General features: G+C 44.3%; 1 protein-coding gene across 3 annotated transcripts in view; it reads left to right on the top strand.

Moving 5' to 3' along the window:
• Positions 1 to 21,770, top strand: part of LOC115205765 (beta-synuclein) — a 51,582-nt gene that overhangs the window by 28,186 nt on the left and 1,626 nt on the right. For all 3 annotated transcript variants that reach the window (XM_029772069.1, XM_029772070.1, XM_029772071.1), the window contains exon 5: positions 1,803 to 1,886. In XM_029772069.1, coding sequence (XP_029627929.1) covers positions 1,803 to 1,886 — 84 coding nt within the window. The remainder of the gene's footprint in view (positions 1 to 1,802; positions 1,887 to 21,770) is intronic.

Below are 21,770 nucleotides of genomic sequence, written 5' to 3' on the forward strand. Positions count from 1 at the left end.
AACTCTATCTACTAGAAACTCAGTGACAATAGGAACACAGATATAAAACAAATTATAATATATATATATATATATATATATATATATATATATATATATGAATACATTTCTTTAAAAAGTTATTTAAAGTTATGATAGACTGAGATAGATTTCATGTTAATTACCAAAATGACTGAAGATTCCATGTACTCATAGCCTGGTTCCTCTCTAGGTTTCTTCCTAGGTTCTGGCCTTTCTAGGGAGTTTTTCCTAGCCACCGTGCTTCTACACCTGCATTGCTTGCTGTTTGGGGTTTTAGGCTGGGTTTCTGTACAGCACTTTGAGATATCAGCTGATGTAAGAAAGGCTATATAAATAAATATGATTTGATTTGATACTTTGGTGCTCTACCAGTAGCTTTCCGACCCCTACGTCATGACCCTTCCTCTAGGTACATCTCTTAGTGTAGGATACTGGGGGGTTTCCTGTCCTGTGGGTACCTCTCTTAGTGTAGGATACTGGGGGTTACCTGTCCTCTGGGTACATCTCTTAGTGTAGGATAATGGGGGGTTACCTGTCCTCTGGGTACATCTCTTAATGTAGGATACTGGGGGTTACCTGTCCTCTGGGTACATCTCTTAGTGTAGGATAATGGGGGGTTACCTGTCCTCTGGGTACATCTCTTAGTGTAGGATACTGGGGGTTACCTGTCCTCTGGGTACATCTCTTAGTGTAGGATACTGGGGGTTACCTGTCCTCTGGGTACATCTCTTAGTGTAGGATACTGGGGGGGGGGGGGTTACCTGTCCTCTGGGTACATCTCTTAGTGTAGGATACTGGGGGTTACCTGTCCTCTGGGTACATCTCTTAGTGTAGGATACTGGGGGTTACCTGTCCTCTGGGTACATCTCTTAGTGTAGGATACTGGGGGGGGGGGGGTTACCTGTCCTCTGGGTACATCTCTTAGTGTAGGATACTGGGGGTTACCTGTCCTCTGGGTACATCTCTTAATGTAGGATACTGGGGGTTACCTGTCCTGTGGGTACATCTCTTAGTGTAGGATACTGGGGGTTACCTGTCCTCTGGGTACATCTCTTAGTGTAGGATACTGGGGGGGTTAACTGTCCTCTGGGTACATCTCTTAGTGTAGAATACTGGGGGTTACCTGTCCTCTGGGTACATCTCTTAGTGTAGGATACTGGGGGTTACCTGTCCTCTGGGTACATCTCTTAGTGTAGGATACTGGGGGTTACCTGTCCTCTGGGTACATCTCTTAATGTAGGATACTGGGGGTTACCTGTCCTCTGGGTACATCTCTTAGTGTAGGATACTGGGGGTTACCTGTCCTGTGGGTACCTCTCTTAGTGTAGGATACTGGGGGGTTTCCTGTCCTGTGGGTACCTCTCTTAGTGTAGGATACTGGGGGTTAGCCTCTATGCTACTATCGGTGTTTACACCAGATCTGTGCCAGGGCTAGGGTCCATTCCATTTCAGTTCCAGTCCATTTTGGAAAGTTAACCAAATTCCAAATTGTCGTCATTGAAAAGCATGGAAGACAAGTGAAATTAAGAATTTCAGTGTTTTTCCTGAATTGAAATGGAATTGACCCCAAACCCTGGTCTGTGCATCATTATCACATTATCATCAAGTGTACAGTACTTACACTGTTTCCTGCCTACTGTACTAGACTATCTAGCATCTCTACCCAACGGTTCATACATTTTTTATTTTATTATTATTTATTTTTTTAAATGAAAAGTAGTGTTGTGGTTGAAATAGAATGTGTTGTTCGTTTTGTTTTACAATCTTGTGTTTGTCCACAGCCTGAGGAGTATGGGCAGGAGGCCATGGAAGGAGAGGCACAGAGAGATCATCTGGAAGGAGAGACATATGACGAGAACCAGCAGGTAAGAGGGATAACACGCACACACACACACTCACACACACACACACACACACACACACACACACACACACACACACACACACACACACACACACACACACACACACACACACACACACACACACACACACACACACACAAGAAATGTGCACTGGTAGGAATTTTAAGTCCGATTGCCTATGAGCAGAGCAGCCGAAGCGGACCAATGACGAGACATAAGAGAGCACTTCGCTGTTAACTACTTTTCGTCACTCTAAACTCAAGCAACATTTTTTTCTGTGAAATAATCTCTCCTGCCTTATTTTTGACTAAAATTGAAGGACTTCTGACACCATGTTATGATCTTAGTCAGATAGGACTGTACTGCACAGCAGAGGAAATTACTCAGCTTTAAAATGTTAGTCATCAAATTAGTGATAGTCAAGCCCTACCCGTACCCTAGTTATTGATGAGGAAACAGGCCCTACCCGTACCCTAGTTATTGATGAGAAAACAGGCCCTACCCGTACCCTAGTTATTGATGATAAAACAGGCCCTACCCGTACCCTAGTTATTGATGATAAAACAGGCCCTACCCGTACCCTAGTTATTGATGATAAAACAGGCCCTACCCGTACCCTAGTTATTGATGTGAAAACAGGCCCTACCCGTACCCTAGTTATTGATGATAAAACAGGCCCTACCTGTACCCTAGTTATTGATGTGAAAACAGGCCCTACCCGTACCCTAGTTATTGATGAGGAAACAGGCCCTACCCGTACCCTAGTTATTGATTAGAAAACAGGCCCTACCCATACCCTAGTTATCGATTAGGAAACAGGCCCTATCCATACCCTAGTTATTGATTAGAAAACAGGTCCTACCCGTACCCTAGTTATCGATTAGAAAACAGGCCCTATCCATACCCTAGTTATTGATTAGAAAACAGGTCCTATCCATACCCTAGTTATTGATGTGAAAACAGGCCCTACCCGTACCCTAGTTATTGATTAGAAAACAGGCCCTACCCGTACCCTACTTATTGATGATAAAACAGGCCCTACCCGTACCCTAGTTATTAATGATAAAACAGGCCCTACCCGTACCCTAGTTATTGATGAGGAAACAGGTCCTACCCATACCCTAGTTATTGATTAGAAAACAGGCCCTACCCATACCCTAGTTATTGATTAGAAAACAGGCCCTACCCGTACCCTACTTATTGATGATAAAACAGGCCCTACCCGTACCCTAGTTATTAATGATAAAACAGGCCCTACCCGTACCCTAGTTATTGATGAGGAAACAGGTCCTACCCATACCCTAGTTATTGATGAGAAAACAGGCCCTACCCGTACCCTAGTTATTGATTAGAAAACAGGCCCTACCCGTACCCTAGTTTTTGATTAGAAAACAGGCCCTACCCATACCCTAGTTATTGATGAGAAAACAGGCCCTACCCGTACCCTAGTTATTGATTAGAAAACAGGCCCTACCCGTACCCTAGTTATTGATGTGAAAACAGGCCCTACCCGTACCCTAGTTATTGATGAGAAAACAGGCCCTACCCGTACCCTAGTTATTGATGAGAAAACAGGCCCTACCCATACCCTAGTTATTGATTATGAAACAGGCCCTACCCGTACACTAGTTATTGATTAGAAAACAGGCCCTACCCGTACCCTAGTTATTGATTAGAAAACAGGCCCTACCCGTACCCTAGTTATTGATGTGAAAACAGGCCCTACCCGTACCCTAGTTATTGATGATAAAACAGACCCTACCTGTACCCTAGTTATTGATGTCGAAAACAGGCCCTACCCGTACCCTAGTTATTGATGAGGAAACAGGCCCTACCCGTACCCTAGTTATTGATTAGAAAACAGGCCCTACCCATACCCTAGTTATCGATTAGAAAACAGGCCCTATCCATACCCTAGTTATTGATTAGAAAACAGGTCCTACCCGTACCCTACTTATTGATGATAAAACAGGCCCTACCCGTACCCTAGTTATTAATGATAAAACAGGCCCTACCCGTACCCTAGTTATTGATGAGGAAACAGGTCCTACCCATACCCTAGTTATTGATGAGAAAACAGGCCCTACCCATACCCTAGTTATTGATTAGAAAACAGGCCCTACCCGTACCCTAGTTTTTGATTAGAAAACAGCCCCTACCCGTACCCTACTTATTGATGATAAAACAGGCCCTACCCGTACCCTAGTTATTAATGATAAAACAGGCCCTACCCGTACCCTAGTTATTGATGAGGAAACAGGTCCTACCCATACCCTAGTTATTGATGAGAAAACAGGCCCTACCCGTACCCTAGTTATTGATTAGAAAACAGGCCCTACCCGTACCCTAGTTTTTGATTAGAAAACAGGCCCTACCCATACCCTAGTTATTGATTAGAAAACAGGCCCTACCCGTACCCTAGTTATTGATGAGAAAACAGGCCCTACCCATACCCTAGTTATTGATGTGAAAACAGGCCCTACCCGTACCCTAGTTATTGATGAGAAAACAGGCCCTACCCGTACCCTAGTTATTGATGAGAAAACAGGCCCTACCCATACCCTAGTTATTGATGAGAAAACAGGCCCTACACGGCCCTAGTTATTGATGTGAAAACAGGCCCTACCCGTACCCTAGTTATTGATGAGAAAACAGGCCCTACACGGCCCTAGTTATTGATGTGAAAACAGGCCCTACACGGCCCTAGTTATTGATGAGAAAACAGGCCCTACACGGCCCTAGTTATTGATGTGAAAACAGGCCCTACACGGCCCTAAGACCATGTGTCTAGGCCCTGTCACGTCGGGTTGGGTTGAGCTCAAACGCTCACACACGCAGACACGCACACACACACAGTGTTGGGGATAACGTGTTACTGTCTTTATATAACGTGCTACAAAACTAACAAGTTACTTTTATGAGTAAAGGAGTACTATAACGAGTTACTGTCTTTAATATAATGAGTTACTGTCTTTAATATAACGAGTTACTGTCTTTAATATAATGAGTTACTGTCTTTAATATAATGAGTTACTGTCTTTAATATAACGAGTTACTGTCTTTAATATAACGTGTTACTGTCTGTTACTGTCTTTAATATAACGAGTTACTGTCTATAATATAACGCGTTACTGTCTGTTACTGTCTTTAATATAACGCGTTACTTTCTTTAATATAACGTGTTACTGTCTTTAATATAACGTGTTACTGTCTTTAATATAACGTGTTACTATCTTTAATATAACGTGTTACTGTCTTTAATATAACGTGTTACTGTCTGTTACTGTCTTTAATATAACGAGTTACTGTCTATAATATAACGCGTTACTGTCTTTAATATAACGTGTTACTGTCTTTAATATCACGAGTTACTGTCTTAATATAACGAGTTACCGTCTTTAAATATTGTCATGTTATTACTGCTACTTTTTCTAGTAACGTGCCTGCTACTTTCAGAAAACATTTCCTTTCTGGGCGAGGTGTTTCCATGATCCAATCTCCACTTTTTCCTAATTTGGTTATCGAGCGAGCGGAGAAAAGCTGTTTAGAGAATGTCATGACAGCCGTCCATAAAAATGGAAAGAGGGCGTACCTCTGATCACTTCTGTGATAGCAAAGACCGTTAGTGATTCAGTGTCTAGTGGGAAGTGTGCTCTCTATCCATCTCTATGCCAGTGGTTTAAAAAGATTCCCACTGCCGGGATAGCCAGCAGGACTGATCGGTCAACATGATAATGAACAATAGACAACTTGCATCAAATAGCCTTGTCTACTTTTAATGTTATATGGCCCTATATATTTGTGTAGATATGCATTATCGTAACACATTTTAAAAAGACAGGCTTTCAATTTCATGAATCATGATTAGTGCACAGCGGTTGCCGTGTTGTGTATTATCAATTGGGACCACGTTTGTGCTTCAAGCCAAAGGAGCAGACAGGGAATTGTTGATTTCGATGGTTAACATTCAAATAAAATAAAATGTTATTGGTCACATACATTTACATTTACGTCATTTAGCAGACGCTCTTATCCAGAGTGACTTACAAATTGGTGCATTCACCTTATGATATCCAGTGGAACAACCACTTTACAATAGTACATCTATATCTTTTTTGGGGGGATTACTTTATCCTATCCCAGGTATTCCTTAAAGAGGTGGGGTTTCAGGTGTCTCAGGAAGGTGGTGATTGACTCCGCTGTCCTGGCGTCGTGAGGGAGCTTGTTCCACCATTGGGGTGCCAGAGCAGCGAACAGTTTTGACTGGGCTGACCGGGTACTGTGCTTCCGCAGAGGTAGGGGGGCCAGCAGGCCAGAGGTGGATGAACGCAGTGCCCTTGTTTGGGTGTAGAGACTGATCAGAGCCTGAAGGTACGGAGGTGCCGTTCTCCTCACAGCTCCGAAGGCAAGCACCATGGTCTTGTAGCAGATACGAGCTTCAACTGGAAGCCAGTGGAGTGTGCGGAGGAGCGGGGTGACGTGAGAGAACTTGGGAAGGTTGAACACCAGACGGGCTGCGGCGTTCTGGATGAGTTGTAGGGGTTTAATGGCACAGGCAGGGAGCCCAGCCAACAGCGAGTTGCAGTAATCCAGACGGGAGATGCCTGGATTAGGACCTGCGCCGCTTCCTGTGTAAGGCAGGGTCGTACTCTGTGAATGTTGTAGAGCATGAACCTACTGGATCGCACCGTCTTGATGTTAGCGGAGAATGACAGGGTGTTGTCCAGGGTCACGCAGCTCCGTCTTGCCGAGGTTCAGCTTGAGGTGGTGATCTGTCATCCACACTGATATGTCTTCCAGACATGCAGAGATGCGATTTGCCACCTGGTTATCAGAAGGGGGAAAGGAGAAGATTAATTGTGTGTCGTCTGCGTAGCAATGATAGGAGAGACCATGTGAGGATATGACAGAGCCAAGTGACTTGGTGTATAGCGAGAATAGGAGAGGGCCTAGAACTGAGCCCTGGGGGACACCAGTGGTGAGAGCACGTGGTGCGGAGACGGATTCTCGCCACGCCACCTGGTAGGAGCGACCTGTCAGGTAGGACGCAATCTAAGAGTGAGCCGCGCCGGAGATGCCCAACTCGGAGAGGGTGGAGAGGAGGATCTGATGGTTCACAGTATCAAAGGCAGCACATAGGTCTAGAAGGATGAGAGCAGAGGAGAGAGAGTTAGCTTTAGCAGTGCGGAGAGCCTCTGTGACACAGAGAAGAGCAGTCTCAGTTGAATGACCAATCTTGAAACCTGACTGATTTGGATCAAGAAGGTAATTCTGAGAGAGATAGCAATAGAGCTGGCCAAGGACGGCACGCTCAAGAGTTTTGGAGAGAAAAGAAAGAAGGGATACTGGTCTGTAGTTGTTGACATCGGAGGGATCGAGTGTAGGTTTTTTGAGAAGGGGTGCAACTCTCGCTCTCTTGAAGACAGAAGGGACGTAGCCAGCGGTCAAGGATTAGTTGATGAGCGAGGTGACGTAAGGGAGAAGGTCTCCGGAAATGGTCTGGAGAAGAGAGGAGGGGATAGGGTCAAGCGGGCAGGTTGTTGGTCGGCCGGCCGTCACAAGTCGCAAGATTTCATCTGGAGAGAGAGGGGAGAAAGAGGTCAAATCATAGGGTAGGGCAATGTGAGCAGGACCAGCGGTGTCGTTTGACTTAACAAACGAGGATCGGATGTCGTCAACCTTCTTTTCAAAATGGTTGATGAAGTCATCCGCAGAGAGGGAGGAGGGGGGGGGATTCAGGAGGGAGGAGAAGGTGGCAAAGAGCTTCCTAGGGTTAGAGGCAGATGCTTGGAATTTTGAGTGGTAGAAAGGGGCTTTAGCAGCAGAAACAGAGGAAGAAAATGAAGAGAGGAGGGAGTGAAAAGATGCCAGGTCCGCAGGGAAGCTAGTTTTCCTCCATTTCCGCTCGGCTGCCCAGAGCCCTGTTCTGTGAGCTCGCAATGAGTCGTCAAGCCACGGAGCAGGAGAGGAGGACTGAGCCGGTCAGGAGGATAGGGGACATAGAGAGTCAAAGGATGCAGAAAGGGAGGAGAGGAGGGTTGAGGAGGCAGAATCAGGAGATTGGTCGGAGAAGGATTGAGCAGAGGGAAGAGATTATAGGATGGAAGAGGAGAGAGTAGCAGGACATTATAAAAGTGACTAGTGTTCAATTATTAAAGTGGCCAGTGATTTCAAGTCTGTGTATATAGGGAAGCAGCCTCTCTGTGTTAGTGATGGCTGTTTAACAGTCTGATGGCCTTGAGATAGAAGCTGTTTTTCAGTCTCTCAGTCCCAGCTTTGATGCACCTGTACTGACCTCGCCTTCTGGATGATAGCGGGGTGAACAGTCAGTGGCTTGGGTGGTTGTTGTCCTTGATGATCTTTTTGGCCTTCCTGTGACATTGGATGCTGTAGGTGTCCTAGAGGGCAGGTAGTTTGCCCCTGGTGATGCGTTGTGCAGACCTCACTACCCTCTGGAGAGCCCTGTGGTTGCGGGTGGTGCAGTTGCCGTACCAGGCGGTGATACAGCCCGACAGGATGCTCTCAATTGTGCATCTGTAAAAGTTAATGAGCCTCCTGAGGTTGAAGCTGTTCTGCCTTCTTCACCACACTATCTGTGTGGGTGGACCATTTCAGTTTGGCAGTGATGTGTATGCCGAGGCAATTTAAGCTTTCCACCTTCTCCACTGTGGTCCTGTTGATGTGGATAGGGGTGTGCTCCCTCTGCTGTTTCCTGAAGTCCACGTTCAGCTCTTTCATTTTGTTGACGTTGAGTGAGAGGTTATTTTCCTGACACCACACTCCGAGGGCCCTCACCTCCTCCCTGTAGGCTGTCTAGCCATTGTTGGTAATCAGGCCTACCACTGCAGTGTCGTCTGATAAGTTGATTGAGTTGGAGCCGTGCATGGCCACGCAGTCATGAGTGAACATGGAGTACAGGAGGGGGCTGAGCACGCACCCTTGTGGGGCCCCAGGGTTGAGGATCAGTGTAGTGGAGGTGTTGTTTCCTATCTTCACCACCTGGGGGTGGCCCGTCAGGAAGTCCAGGACCCAGTTGTGACTATAACCCGAAGAGAATTCTCTTAGGAGGTAATACGGTCTGCATTTGTTTGTGAGTTATTCTTGTTCAGGTGAACAAAATGACTTGAGTTTCTGTATGTTATCACAATCACACCATGAGTAGTTAACCTGTTTGGGATAGGGGGCAGTATTTTCACGGCCGGATAAAAAACGTACCCCATTTAATCTGGTTACTACTCCTGCCCAGAAACTAGAATATGCATATAATTAGTAGATTTAGATAGAAAACACTCTAAAGTTTCTAAAACTGTTTGAATGGTGTCTGTGAGTATAACAGAACTCATATGGCAGGCCAAAACCTGAGAAGATTCCATACAGGAAGTGCCCTGTCTGACAATTTGTTCTCCTTCTAGGGCATCTCTATCAAAAATACAGCATCTCTGCTGTAAAGTGACATTTTCTAAGGCTTCCATTGGCTCTCAGAAGGCGCGAGAAAGCGGAATGATGTCTCTGCAGTCTCTGGGCGAAAAAAAGCAGGAGTTTTTGTGAGTGGTCAGGCAGGGAACAATGACAGTGGAGTGCGCATGCACGAGACGACTCCATGTTTTTCTTTCAGTCTATGAATGAATATAACGTCGCCTGGTTGGAATATTATCGCTATTTTACGAGAAAATTAGCATAAAATTTGATTTTAAACAGCGTTTGACATGCTTCGAAGTACGGTAATGGAATATTTTGAATTTTTTTGTCACGAAATGCGCCCGCGCGTCACCCTTCGGATACTGACATGAACGCACAAACAAAACGGAGCTGTTTGGATATAACTATGGATTATTTCGAACCAAAACAACATTTGTTGTTGAAGTAGAAGTCCTGGGAGTGCATTCTGACGAAGAACAGCAAAGGTAATCCAATTTTTCTTATAGTAAATCTGAGTTTGGTGAGCACCAAACTTGGTGGGTGTCAAATTAGCTAGCCTGTGATGGCCGAGCTATCTACTCAGAATATTGCAAAATGTGCTTTCGCCAAAAAGCTATTTTAAAATCTGACACCGCGATTGCATAAAGGAGTTCTGTATCTATAATTCTTAAAATAATTGTTATGTTTTTTGTAAACGTTTATCGTGAGTAATTTAGTAAATTCACCGGAAGTTTGCGGTGGGTATGCTAGTTCTGAACATCACATGCTAATGTAAAAAGCTGTTTTTTGATATAAATATGAACTTGATTGAACAAAACATGCATGTATTGTATAACATAATGTCCTATGAGTGTCATCTGATGAAGATCATCAAAGGTTAGTGCTGCATTTAGCTGTGGTTTTGGTTTTTGTGACATATATGCTTGCTTTGAAAATGGCTGTGTGATTTATTTTTGGCAGGGTACTCTCCTGACATAATCTAATGTTTTGCTTTCGCTGTAAAGCCTTTTTGAAATTGGACAATGTGGTTAGATTAACGAGAGTCTTGTCTTTAAAATGGTGTAAAATAGTCATATGTTTGAGAAATTAAAGTTATAGCATTTTTGAGGTATTTGTATTTCGCGCCACGCTCTACCATTGGATATTGGTGAGGCGTTCCGCTAGCGGAACATCTGTCCCTAACAGGTTTAATCATGAAACATACACCTCCGACTTTCTTCTTCCAGGAGAGTTCTTAATTCTTATCTGCGCAATGTACTGAGAGCCCAGCTGGCTGTATAGACGGGGACAGTATATCTGGAGAGAGATGTACTGAGAACCCAGCTGGCTGTATGGATGGGGACAGTATATCTGGAGAGAGATGGACTGAGAACCCAGCTGGCTGTATGGATGGGGACAGTATATCTGGGGAGAGATGGACTGACAATTCAGCTGGCTGTATGGATGGGGAGAGTATATCCGGAGAGAGCCATGTTCCTGTTAACCTCTATAGGACCGGCGGGACGAATTCGTCCCACCTACGTAACAGCCAGTTGAATCCTGTGGCGCGATTTTCAAAACCTTTGAAATGCTATTACTTAAATTTCTCAAACATATGACTATTTTACAGCTATTTAATCTGTTTGGGCTAGGGGGCAGTATTGAGAATTTTGGAAAAAATATGTGCCCATTTTTAACTGCCTTCTACACCAACTCAGAAGCTAGAATATGCATATTATTGTTCAGGTTTGGATAGAAAACACCCTAAAGTTTCTAAAACTGTTTGAATGGTGTCTGTGAGTATAACAGAACTCCTATGGCAGGCAAAAACCTGACAAGGTTTCATGCAGGAAGTACCCTGTCTGACAAGGAGTCGTGCGTCTTGCATCTGTTTATTGAAAAGTAAGGATCTTAGCTGTAACGTGACAATTCCCAGGGCTCCGATAGGCTCTCAGAACCCAGGAAATACCTGAAGGTTGACGAGGCAGCCTCAGGCTGAAACACATTATTGCCTTTGGTAAGTGGCGGATCAGAGGACCTTTGAATGAGGCGCGTGCACGATTCGCTCCTGAGGAGAAATTTAATTCGGCTGTTTAGGCTCATAGCATATTCCCGGTCGGAATATTATCGCTTTTCTACGAGATAAATGGCATAAAAATTGGTTTTAAACAGCGGTTGACATGCTTCGAAGTACGGTAATGGAATATTTAGACATTTTTTGTCACGCCAATGCGCCATGCGCAAGACCGTGATGTAGCATTCTGATAGTGTCTAGAACTCACGAACAAAACGTCGCTGTTTGGATATAACGATGGATTATTTGGGACCAAACCTACATTTGTTATTGAAGTAGAAGTCCTGGCAGTGTATTCTGACGAAGAACAAGCAAGGTAAGAACATTTTTCTTATAGGAAATGGGATTTTTGTGGAGGCTGACCTGGGTGGGTGTCTAAATAGCTAGCCCTGTGATGCCGGGCTATGTACTTAGATTATTGCAAAATGTGCTTCATCCGAAAAGCTATTTTAAAATCGGACATATCGAGTGCATAGAGGAGTAATGTATCTATAATTCTTAAAATAATTGTTATGCTTTTTGTGAACGTTTATCGTGAGTAATTTAGCAAACTGTTAGTAAATTCCCCGGAAGTTTGCGGGGGTTATGCTTTTTCTGAACGTCACATGCTAATGTAAAAAGCTGGTTTTTGATATAAATATGAACTTGATTGAACAGACATGCATGTATTGTATAACACAATGTCCTAGGTGTGTCATCTGATGAAGATCATAAAAGGTCATCATCAAACCCAGAAGACAGCTAAATGCAGCACTAACCTTTGATGATCTTCATCAGATGACACACCTAGGACATTATGTTATACAATACAGGCATGTTTTGTTCTATCAAGTTCATATTTATATCAAAAACCAGCTTTTTACATTAGCATGTAACGTTCAGAAAAAGCATACCCCCCGCAAACTTCCGGGGAATTTACAAAAAATTTACTAAATGACTCACGATAAACGTTCACAAAAAGCATAACAATTATTTTAAGAATTATAGATACATTACTCCTCTATGCACTCGATATGTCCGATTTTAAAATAGCTTTTCGGATGAAGCACATTTTGCAATATTCTGAGTAGATAGCCCGGCATCACAGGGCTAGCTATTTAGACACCCGGCAAGTTTAGCCTTCACCAAAATCACATTTACTATAACAAAAATGGTCTTACCTTTCCTGTTCTTCGTCAGAATGCACTCCCAGGACTTCTACTTCAATAACAAATGTAGGTTTGGTCCCAAATAATCCATAGTTATGTTCCATCAGCGACGTTTTGTTCGTGCGTTCTAGACACTATCCCTATGGTAAATAACGGTCGTGCGCACGGCGCATTTCGTGACAAAAGATTTCTAAATATTTCATTACCGTACTTCGAAGCATGTTAACCGCTGTTTAAAATAAATTTTTATGCCATTATTCTCGTAAAAAAGCGATAATATTCCGACCGGGAATCTGCAATTAGCTAAACAGCCGAAGGAAAATACTGCACGGGGTCAAATCGGGCACGCGCCTAATTCCATTGTCCTCTGATGGGCCACTTGGAAAAGGCGATAATGTGTTTCAGCCTGAGGCTGCCTCGTCATCGTTCAGGTTTTTCCCGGGCTCTGAGAGCCTATTGGAGCCGTAGGAAGTGTCACGTTACAGCTAAGATCCTGACTCTTCAATAAACAGAAGCAAGAACAACAACACCTTGTCAGACAGGCCACTTCCTGCATGAAATCTTCTCAGGTTTTTGCCTGCCATAGGAGTTCTGTTATACTCACAGACACCATTCAAACAGTTTTAGAAACTTTAGGGTGTTTTCTATCCAAAGCCAATAATTATATGCATATTCTAGTTACTGGGCAGGAGTCGTAACCAGATTAAATCGGGTATGTTTTTTATCCGGATGTGAAAATACTGCCCCCTAGCCCAAAGAAGTTAAACAGAGTATGTTACAGTCCCTGATGTCGCTCTAGAAGGATATCCTCGTCTACTTTATTGTCCGGAGACTAAACATTGGCGAGGAATATACTCGGAAGTGATGGATGTTGTTCTCACCTCCTGAGTCGGACTAGAACTCCAATCTGAATATCTCTTCTCCACCGGCGGCGTCTTGGAGCAACCTCTGGGATAAGTTAACTTGCCCTGCGGCGTGCGAACAAAGGATCCCATTCGGGAAAGTCTTATTTCTGGTCGTAATGCTGGTGAGTTACCGCCACTCTGATATCCCAAAGTTATTTCCGGCTGTATAATGTAAGAAATACATGTCTGTCAGTGCCATCTTGTTGTATGTATCGAGTAATATGGAATAAACTACTTTTGTTACATTTATGAAATAATATGGAATAAACTACTTTTGTTACATGTATTGAATAATATGGAATAAACTACTTTTTCAAGTAACGAATCCCAACATTACACACGCACACACACACACTTACACAAACACACACACTTACACAAACACTAGCACTGGGTGAAATACTTGCAAGTATTTGAGGTGCTCTTGGTTTATCTTCGGGTTTGGCACTATTGGGACTATTCCATTTGGTTCCATTTGGTTGGGGAAACTAAGCAGTAGAACTGGGGAAACTAAGCAGTAGAACTGGGGAAACTAAGCAGTAGAACTGGGGAAACTAAGCAGTAGAACTGGGGAAACTAAGCAGTAGAACTGGGGAAACTAAGCAGTAGAACTGGGGAATCTAACCAGTAGAACTGGGGAATCTAAACAGTAGAACTGGGGAAACTAACCAGTAGAACTGGGGAATCTAACCAGTGGAACTGGGGAATCTAACCAGTAGAACTGGGGAAACTAACCAGTAGAACTGGGGAAACTAACCAGTAGAACTGGGGAAACTAACCAGTAGAACTGGGGAAACTAACCAGTGGAACTGGGGAATCTAAACAGTAGAACTGGGGAAACTAACCAGTAGAACTGGGGAAACTAACCAGTAGAACTGGGGAATCTAAACAGTAGAACTGGGGAAACTAACCAGTAGAACTGGGGAAACTAACCAGTAGAACTGGGGAAACTAACCAGTAGAACTGGGGAAACTAACCAGTAGAACTGGGGAAACTAACCAGTGGAACTGGGGAATCTAAACAGTAGAACTGGGGAAACTAACCAGTAGAACTGGGGAAACTAACCAGTGGAACTGGGGAAACTAACCAGTGGAACTGGGGAAACTAACCAGTAGAACTGGGGAATCTAACCAGTAGAACTGGGGAAACTAACCAGTAGAACTGGGGAAACTAAGCAGTAGAACTGGGGAATCTAACCAGTAGAACTGGGGAAACTAAGCAGTAGAACTGGGGAAACTAAGCAGTAGAACTGGGGAAACTAACCATTAGAACTGGGGAAACGAACCAGTAGAACTGGGGAAACTAAGCAGTAGAACTGGGGAAACTAACCAGTAGAACTGGGGAAACTAACCAGTAGAACTGGGGAAACTAACCAGTAAAACTGGGGAAACTAACCAGTAGAACTGGGGAAACTAACCAGTAGAACTGGGGAAACTAACCAGTAGAACTGGGGAAACTAACCAGTAGAACTGGGGAATCTAACCAGTAGAACTGGGGAAACTAACCAGTAGAACTGGGGAAACTAACCAGTAGAACTGGGGAATCTAAACAGTAGAACTGGGGAAACTAACCAGTAGAACTGGGGAAACTAACCAGTAGAACTGGGGAATCTAAACAGTAGAACTGGGGAAACTAACCAGTAGAACTGGGGAAACTAACCAGTAGAACTGGGGAATCTAAACAGTAGAACTGGGGAAACTAACCAGTGGAACTGGGGAATCTAAACAGTAGAACTGGGGAAACTAACCAGTAGAACTGGGGAAACTAACCAGTAGAACTGGGGAAACTAACCAGTAGAACTGGGGAATCTAACCAGTAGAACTGGGGAAACTAACCAGTAGAACTGGGGAAACTAACCAGTAGAACTGGGGAATCTAAACAGTAGAACTGGGGAAACTAACCAGTAGAACTGGGGAAACTAACCAGTAGAACTGGGGAATCTAAACAGTAGAACTGGGGAAACTAACCAGTAGAACTGGGGAAACTAACCAGTAGAACTGGGGAAACTAACCAGTAGAACTGGGGAATCTAAACAGTAGAACTGGGGAAACTAACCAGTGGAACTGGGGAATCTAAACAGTAGAACTGGGGAAACTAACCAGTAGAACTGGGGAATCTAAACAGTAGAACTGGGGAAACTAACCAGTGGAACTGGGGAATCTAAACAGTAGAACTGGGGAAACTAACCAGTAGAACTGGGGAAACTAACCAGTAGAACTGGGGAATCTAAACAATAGAACTGGGGAAACTAACCAGTGGAACTGGGGAATCTAAACAGTAGAACTGGGGAATCTAACCAGTAGAACTGGGGAAACTAACCAGTAGAACTGGGGAATCTAAACAGTAGAACTGGGGAATCTAAACAGTAGAACTGGGGAAACTAACCAGTAGAACTGGGGAATCTAAACAGTAGAACTGGGGAATCTAACCAGTAGAACTGGGGAAACTAACCAGTAGAACTGGGGAAACTAACCAGTAGAACTGGGGAAACTAACCAGTAGAACTGGGGAAACTAACCAGTAGAACTGGGGAAACTAACCAGTAGAACTGGGGAAACTAACCAGTGGAACTGGGGAATCTAAACAGTAGAACTGGGGAATCTAACCAGTAGAACTGGGGAAACTAACCAGTAGAACTGGGGAAACTAACCAGTAGAACTGGGGAAACTAACCAGTAGAACTGGGGAATCTAAACAGTAGAACTGGGGAATCTAACCAGTGGAACTGGGGAATCTAAACAGTAGAACTGGGGAAACTAACCAGTAGAACTGGGGAAACTAACCAGTAGAACTGGGGAATCTAACCAGTAGAACTGGGGAAACTAAACAGTAGAACTGGGGAATCTAACCAGTAGAACTGGGGAATCTAAACAGTAGAACTGGGGAAACTAACCAGTAGAACTGGGGAAACTAACCAGTAGAACTGGGGAATCTAACCAGTAGAACTGGGGAAACTAACCAGTAGAACTGGGGAAACTAACCAGTAGAACTGGGGAAACTAACCAGTAGAACTGGGGAATCTAAACAGTAGAACTGGGGAAACTAACCAGTAGAACTGGGGAATCTAAACAGTAGAACTGGGGAATCTAAACAGTAGAACTGGGGAAACTAACCAGTAGAACTGGGGAATCTAACCAGTGGAACTGGGGAATCTAACCAGTAGAACTGGGGAATCTAAACAGTAGAACTGGGGAATCTAAACAGTAGAACTGGGGAAACTAACCAGTAGAACTGGGGAATCTAAACAGTAGAACTGGGGAAGCTAGTAGAACTGGGGAATCTAACTAGAACTCTGTACTGTGTGAGTTGGAGCTTTGTCTCTCTCAATAGGTTTAGACGTGAGAGATATTTTTGTCAAGTCAAATGCCTGATAGACATGCGTGTGTGTGTGTGTGTGTGTGTGTGTGTGTGTGTGTGTGTGTGTGTGTGTGTGTGTGTGTGTGTGTGTGTGTGTGTCATAGGCTGAGGCAGATGGTTATTTTGGGAAGTCAGCTCTCAAGGGCAAAACACACAGTACCGAATCGAATCATCTGAAACCTGCGAATCAGCTGGGAACCAATGACGAATCAAAGAATCTTAAACGAATGGTTCAGAATCAATTCAGTGGTTTTATTAACTGTGACGTCCTTCTGATCATAGAAATCAATTATAGAAATCAACTCTCTTCTGTTTAACTCAAGTGACTCCTGTGATATTAAAATGTATAACCTCATATCATGAAGAAGCAACACACACACTCTCCTCCATCTCATTCTTTCTTTCTCTCCATCCTTTTCTCTCCCTCCTCAATATCTCTCTTTCTCACTCTCTACGATCCCCCCCATTGCTCTCGTAACCTCCGTCTCGTCCGTCTCCTCCGTCCGGCCGTCCGTCTCCTCCGTCCGTCCGTCCGTAAAGTTTTTTAAAAATCTGTCGTTCTGCCCTTGAACAAGGCAGTTAACCCACTGTTCCCCAGTAGGCTGTCATTGTAAATAAGAATTTGTTCTTTAACTGACTTGCCTAGTTAATTAAATAAATCAAAAATATGTCTGTCTCTACTGTGTCCTTGGAACAGCTGTTATAGTTTACTTTAGCTAGTGCTGCCCTCTGGTGGATGGAGTGGAGTATTGCCACAGGAGTCAAGCTGAATATATTCTAACAAACCCGACCGGGCTCCAGAGCACTGTCAAGAGATTTGAAGATGTTAAAGGTCGCTGACATTGTACTCGTTATACTGTAGTGTAACGATCATCTTTCCTGTCAGGTTAAAAAGAGGTCATAGTGTCCTTATTCCCTGATTGTCTTCATTTTAGACTTGATGGGATTGGTCTGGTTGGATCACAGGAGGCTGGAACGGAGCAAATGGAGTGGCATCAATCACCTGGAAACCATGGAAACCATGTGTCTGATATATTGTTTACCGTTCCACAGATTCCACTCCAGTTATTACCATGAGCCCGTCCTCCCCGATTAAGGTGTCACCAGCATCCTGTGGGTTGCTTCCCAAATGCCTCTCTATAAAGGGAATAGGGACTCAGACACTGGCTCTCTATAAAGGGAATAGGGACACAGACACTGGCTCCCTATAAAAAGGGAATAGGGACACAGACACTGCCTCTCTATAAAGGGAATAGGTACTCAGACACTGGCTCTCTATAACGGGAATAGGGACTCAGACACTGCCTCTCTATAATTGGAATAGGCACTCAGACACTGGCTCTCTATAAAGGGAATAGAGACTCAGACACTGGCTTTCTATAAGGGAATAAGGACTCAGACACTGCCTCTCTATAAAGGGAATAGGGACACAGACACTGGCTCCCTATAAAAAGGGAATAGGGACTCAGACACTGCCTCTCTATAAAGGGAATAGGGACTCAGACACTGGCTCTCTATAAAGGGAATAGAGACACAGACACTGGCTCTCTATAAAGGGAATAAGGACTCAGACACTGGCTCTCTATAAAGGGAATAGGGACACAGACACTGGCTCTCTATAGGGACATAGACACTGCCTCTCTGTAAAGGGAATAGGGACACAGACACTGGCTCTCTATAAAGGGAATAGGGACTCAGACACTGCCTCTCTATAAAGGGAATAGGGACACAGACACTGGCTCTCTATAAAGGGAATAGGGACTCAGACACTGGCTCTATAGGGACATAGACACTGCCTCTCTATAAAGGGAATGGGGACACAGACACTGGCTTTCTATAAGGGAATAAGGACTCAGACACTGCCTCTCTATAAAGGGGATAGGGACTCAGACACTGGCTATCTATAAATGGAATAGGGACTCAGACACTGGCTCTCTATAACGGGAATAGGGACTCAGACACTGCCTCTCTATAATTGGAATAGGCACTCAGACACTGGCTCTCTATAAATGGAATAGGGACTCAGACACTGGCTTTCTATAAGGGAATAAGGACTCAGACACTGCCTCTCTATAAAGGGAATAGGGACTCAGACACTGGCTATCTATAAATGGAATAGGGACTCAGACACTGGCTTTCTATAAGGGAATAAGGACTCAGACACTGCCTCTCTATAAAGGGAATAGGGACTCAGACACTGTCTCTCTATAATTGGAATAGGGACACAGACACTGGCTCTCTATAGGGACATAGACACTGCCTCTCTATAAAGGGAATGGGGACACAGACACTGGCTTTCTATAAGGGAATAAGGACTCAGACACTGCCTCTCTATAAAGGGAATAGGGACTCAGACACTGGCTATCTATAGATGGAAAAGGGACTCAGACACTGGCTCTCTATAACGGGAATAGGGACTCAGACACTGGCTCTCTATAATTGGAATAGGCACTCAGACACTGGCTCTCTATAACGGGAATAGGGACTCAGACACTGCCTCTCTATAAAGGGAATAGGGACTCAGACACTGCCTCTCTATAAAGGGAATAGGGACACAGACACTGGCTCTCTATAGGGACATAGACACTGCCTCTCTATAAAGGGAATGGGGACACAGACACTGGCTCTCTATAAAGGGAATAGGTACTCAGACACTGGCTTTCTATAAGGGAATAGGGACTCAGACACTGGCTCTCTATAAAGGGAATAGGGAATCAGACACTGCCTCTCTATAAAGGGAATAGGGACTCAGACACTGGCTCTCTATAAATGGAAAAGGGACTCAGACACTGGCTCTCTATAAAGGGAATAGGGACTCAGACACTGGCTCTCTATAAATGGAATAGGGACTCAGACACTGCCTCTCTATAAAGAGAATAGAGACAAAGACACTGCCTCTCTATAAAGGGAATAGGGACTCAGACACTGCCTCTCTATAAAGAGAATAGAGACAAAGACACTGGCTCTCTATAAAGGGAATAGGGACTCAGACACTGCCTCTCTATAAAGGGAATAGGGACATAGACACTGGCTCTCTATAAAGGGAATAGGGACACAGACACTGGCTCTCTATAAAGGGAATAGGGACACAGACACTGACTCCCTCTCTAAAAAGGAATAGGGACTCAGACACTGGCTCTCTATAAAGGGAATAGGGACACAGACACTGGCTCTCTATAAAAGGAATAGGGACTCAGACACTGGCTCTCTATAAAGGGAATAGGGACACAGACACTGGCTCTCTATAGGGACATAGACACTGGCTCTCTATAAAGGGAATAGGGACACAGACACTGGCTCTCTATAAAGGGAATAGGGACACAGACACTGGCTCTCTATAAAGGGAATAGGGACACAGAAACTGGCTCCCTCTCTAAAAGGAATAGGGACTCAGACACTGCCTCTCTATAAAGGGAATAGGGACACAGACACTGGTTCTCTGTAGGGACATAGACACTGCCTCTCTATAAAGGGAATAGGGACACAGACACTGGCTCTCTATAAAGGGAATAGGGACTCAGACACTGCCTCTCTATAAAGGGAATAGGGACTCAGACACTGGCTATCTATAGATGGAATAGGGACTCAGACACTGGCTCTCTATAACGGGAATAGGGACTCAGACACTGCCTCTCTATAAAGGGAATAGGGACTCAGACACTGCCTCTCTATAAAGGGAATAGGGACACAGACACTGGCTCTCTATAGGGACACAGACACTGGCTCTCTATAAATGGAGTAGGTACTCAGACACTGCCTCTATATAAAGGGAATAGGGACTCAGACACTGCCTCTCTATAAAGGGAATAGGGACTCAGACACTGCCTCTCTATAAAGGGAATAGGGACTCAGACACTGCCTCTCTATAAAGGGAATAGGGACTCAGACACTGGCTCTCTATAAATGGAATAGGGACACAGACACTGGCTCTCTATAGGGACACAGACACTGGCTCTCTATAACGGAATAGGGACTCAGACACTGCCTCTCTATAAAGGGAATAGGGTCTCAGACACTGCCTCTCTATAAAGGGAATAGAGACACAGACATTGCCTCTCTATAAAGGGAATAGGGACTCAGACACTGGCTCTCTATAATTGGAATAGGCACTCAGACACTGGCTATCTATAGATGGAATAGGGACTCAGACACTGGCTCTCTATAACGGGAATAGGGACTCAGACACTGCCTCTCTATAAAGGGAATAGGGACTCAGACACTGCCTCTCTATAAAGAGAATAGAGACAAAGACACTGGCTCTCTATAAAGGGAATAGGGACTCAGACACTGCCTCTCTATAAAGGGAATAGGGACATAGACACTGGCTCTCTATAAAGGGAATAGGGACACAGACACTGGCTCTCTATAAAGGGAATAGGGACACAGACACTGACTCCCTCTCTAAAAGGAATAGGAACTCAGACACTGGCTCTCTATAAAGGGAATAGGGACACAGACACTGGCTTTCTATAAAGGGAATAGGGACTCAGACACTGGCTCTCTATAAAGGGAATAGGGACACAGACACTGGCTCTCTATAGGGACATAGACACTGGCTCTCTATAAAGGGAATGGGGACACAGACACTGGCTCTCTATAAAGGGAATAGGGACACAGAAACTGGCTCCCTCTCTAAAAGGAATAGGGACTCAGACACTGCCTCTCTATAAAGGGAATAGGGACACAGACACTGGTTCTCTGTAGGGACATAGACACTGCCTCTCTATAAAGGGAATAGGGACACAGACACTGGCTCTCTATAAAGGGAATAGGGACTCAGACACTGCCTTTCTATAAAGGGAATAGGGACACAGACACTGGCTCTCTATAAAAGGAATAGGTACTCAGACACTGCCTCTCTATAAAGGGAATAGGGACTCAGACACTGCCTCTCTATAAAGGGATTAGGGACACAGACACTGCCTCTCTATAAAGGGAATAGGGACTCAGACACTGCCTCTCTATAAAGGGATTAGGGACACAGACACTGCCTCTCTATAAAGG

This window comes from Salmo trutta, chromosome 13, assembly GCF_901001165.1.
Source record: "Salmo trutta chromosome 13, fSalTru1.1, whole genome shotgun sequence".
Taxonomy (NCBI): Eukaryota; Metazoa; Chordata; class Actinopteri; order Salmoniformes; family Salmonidae; genus Salmo; species Salmo trutta.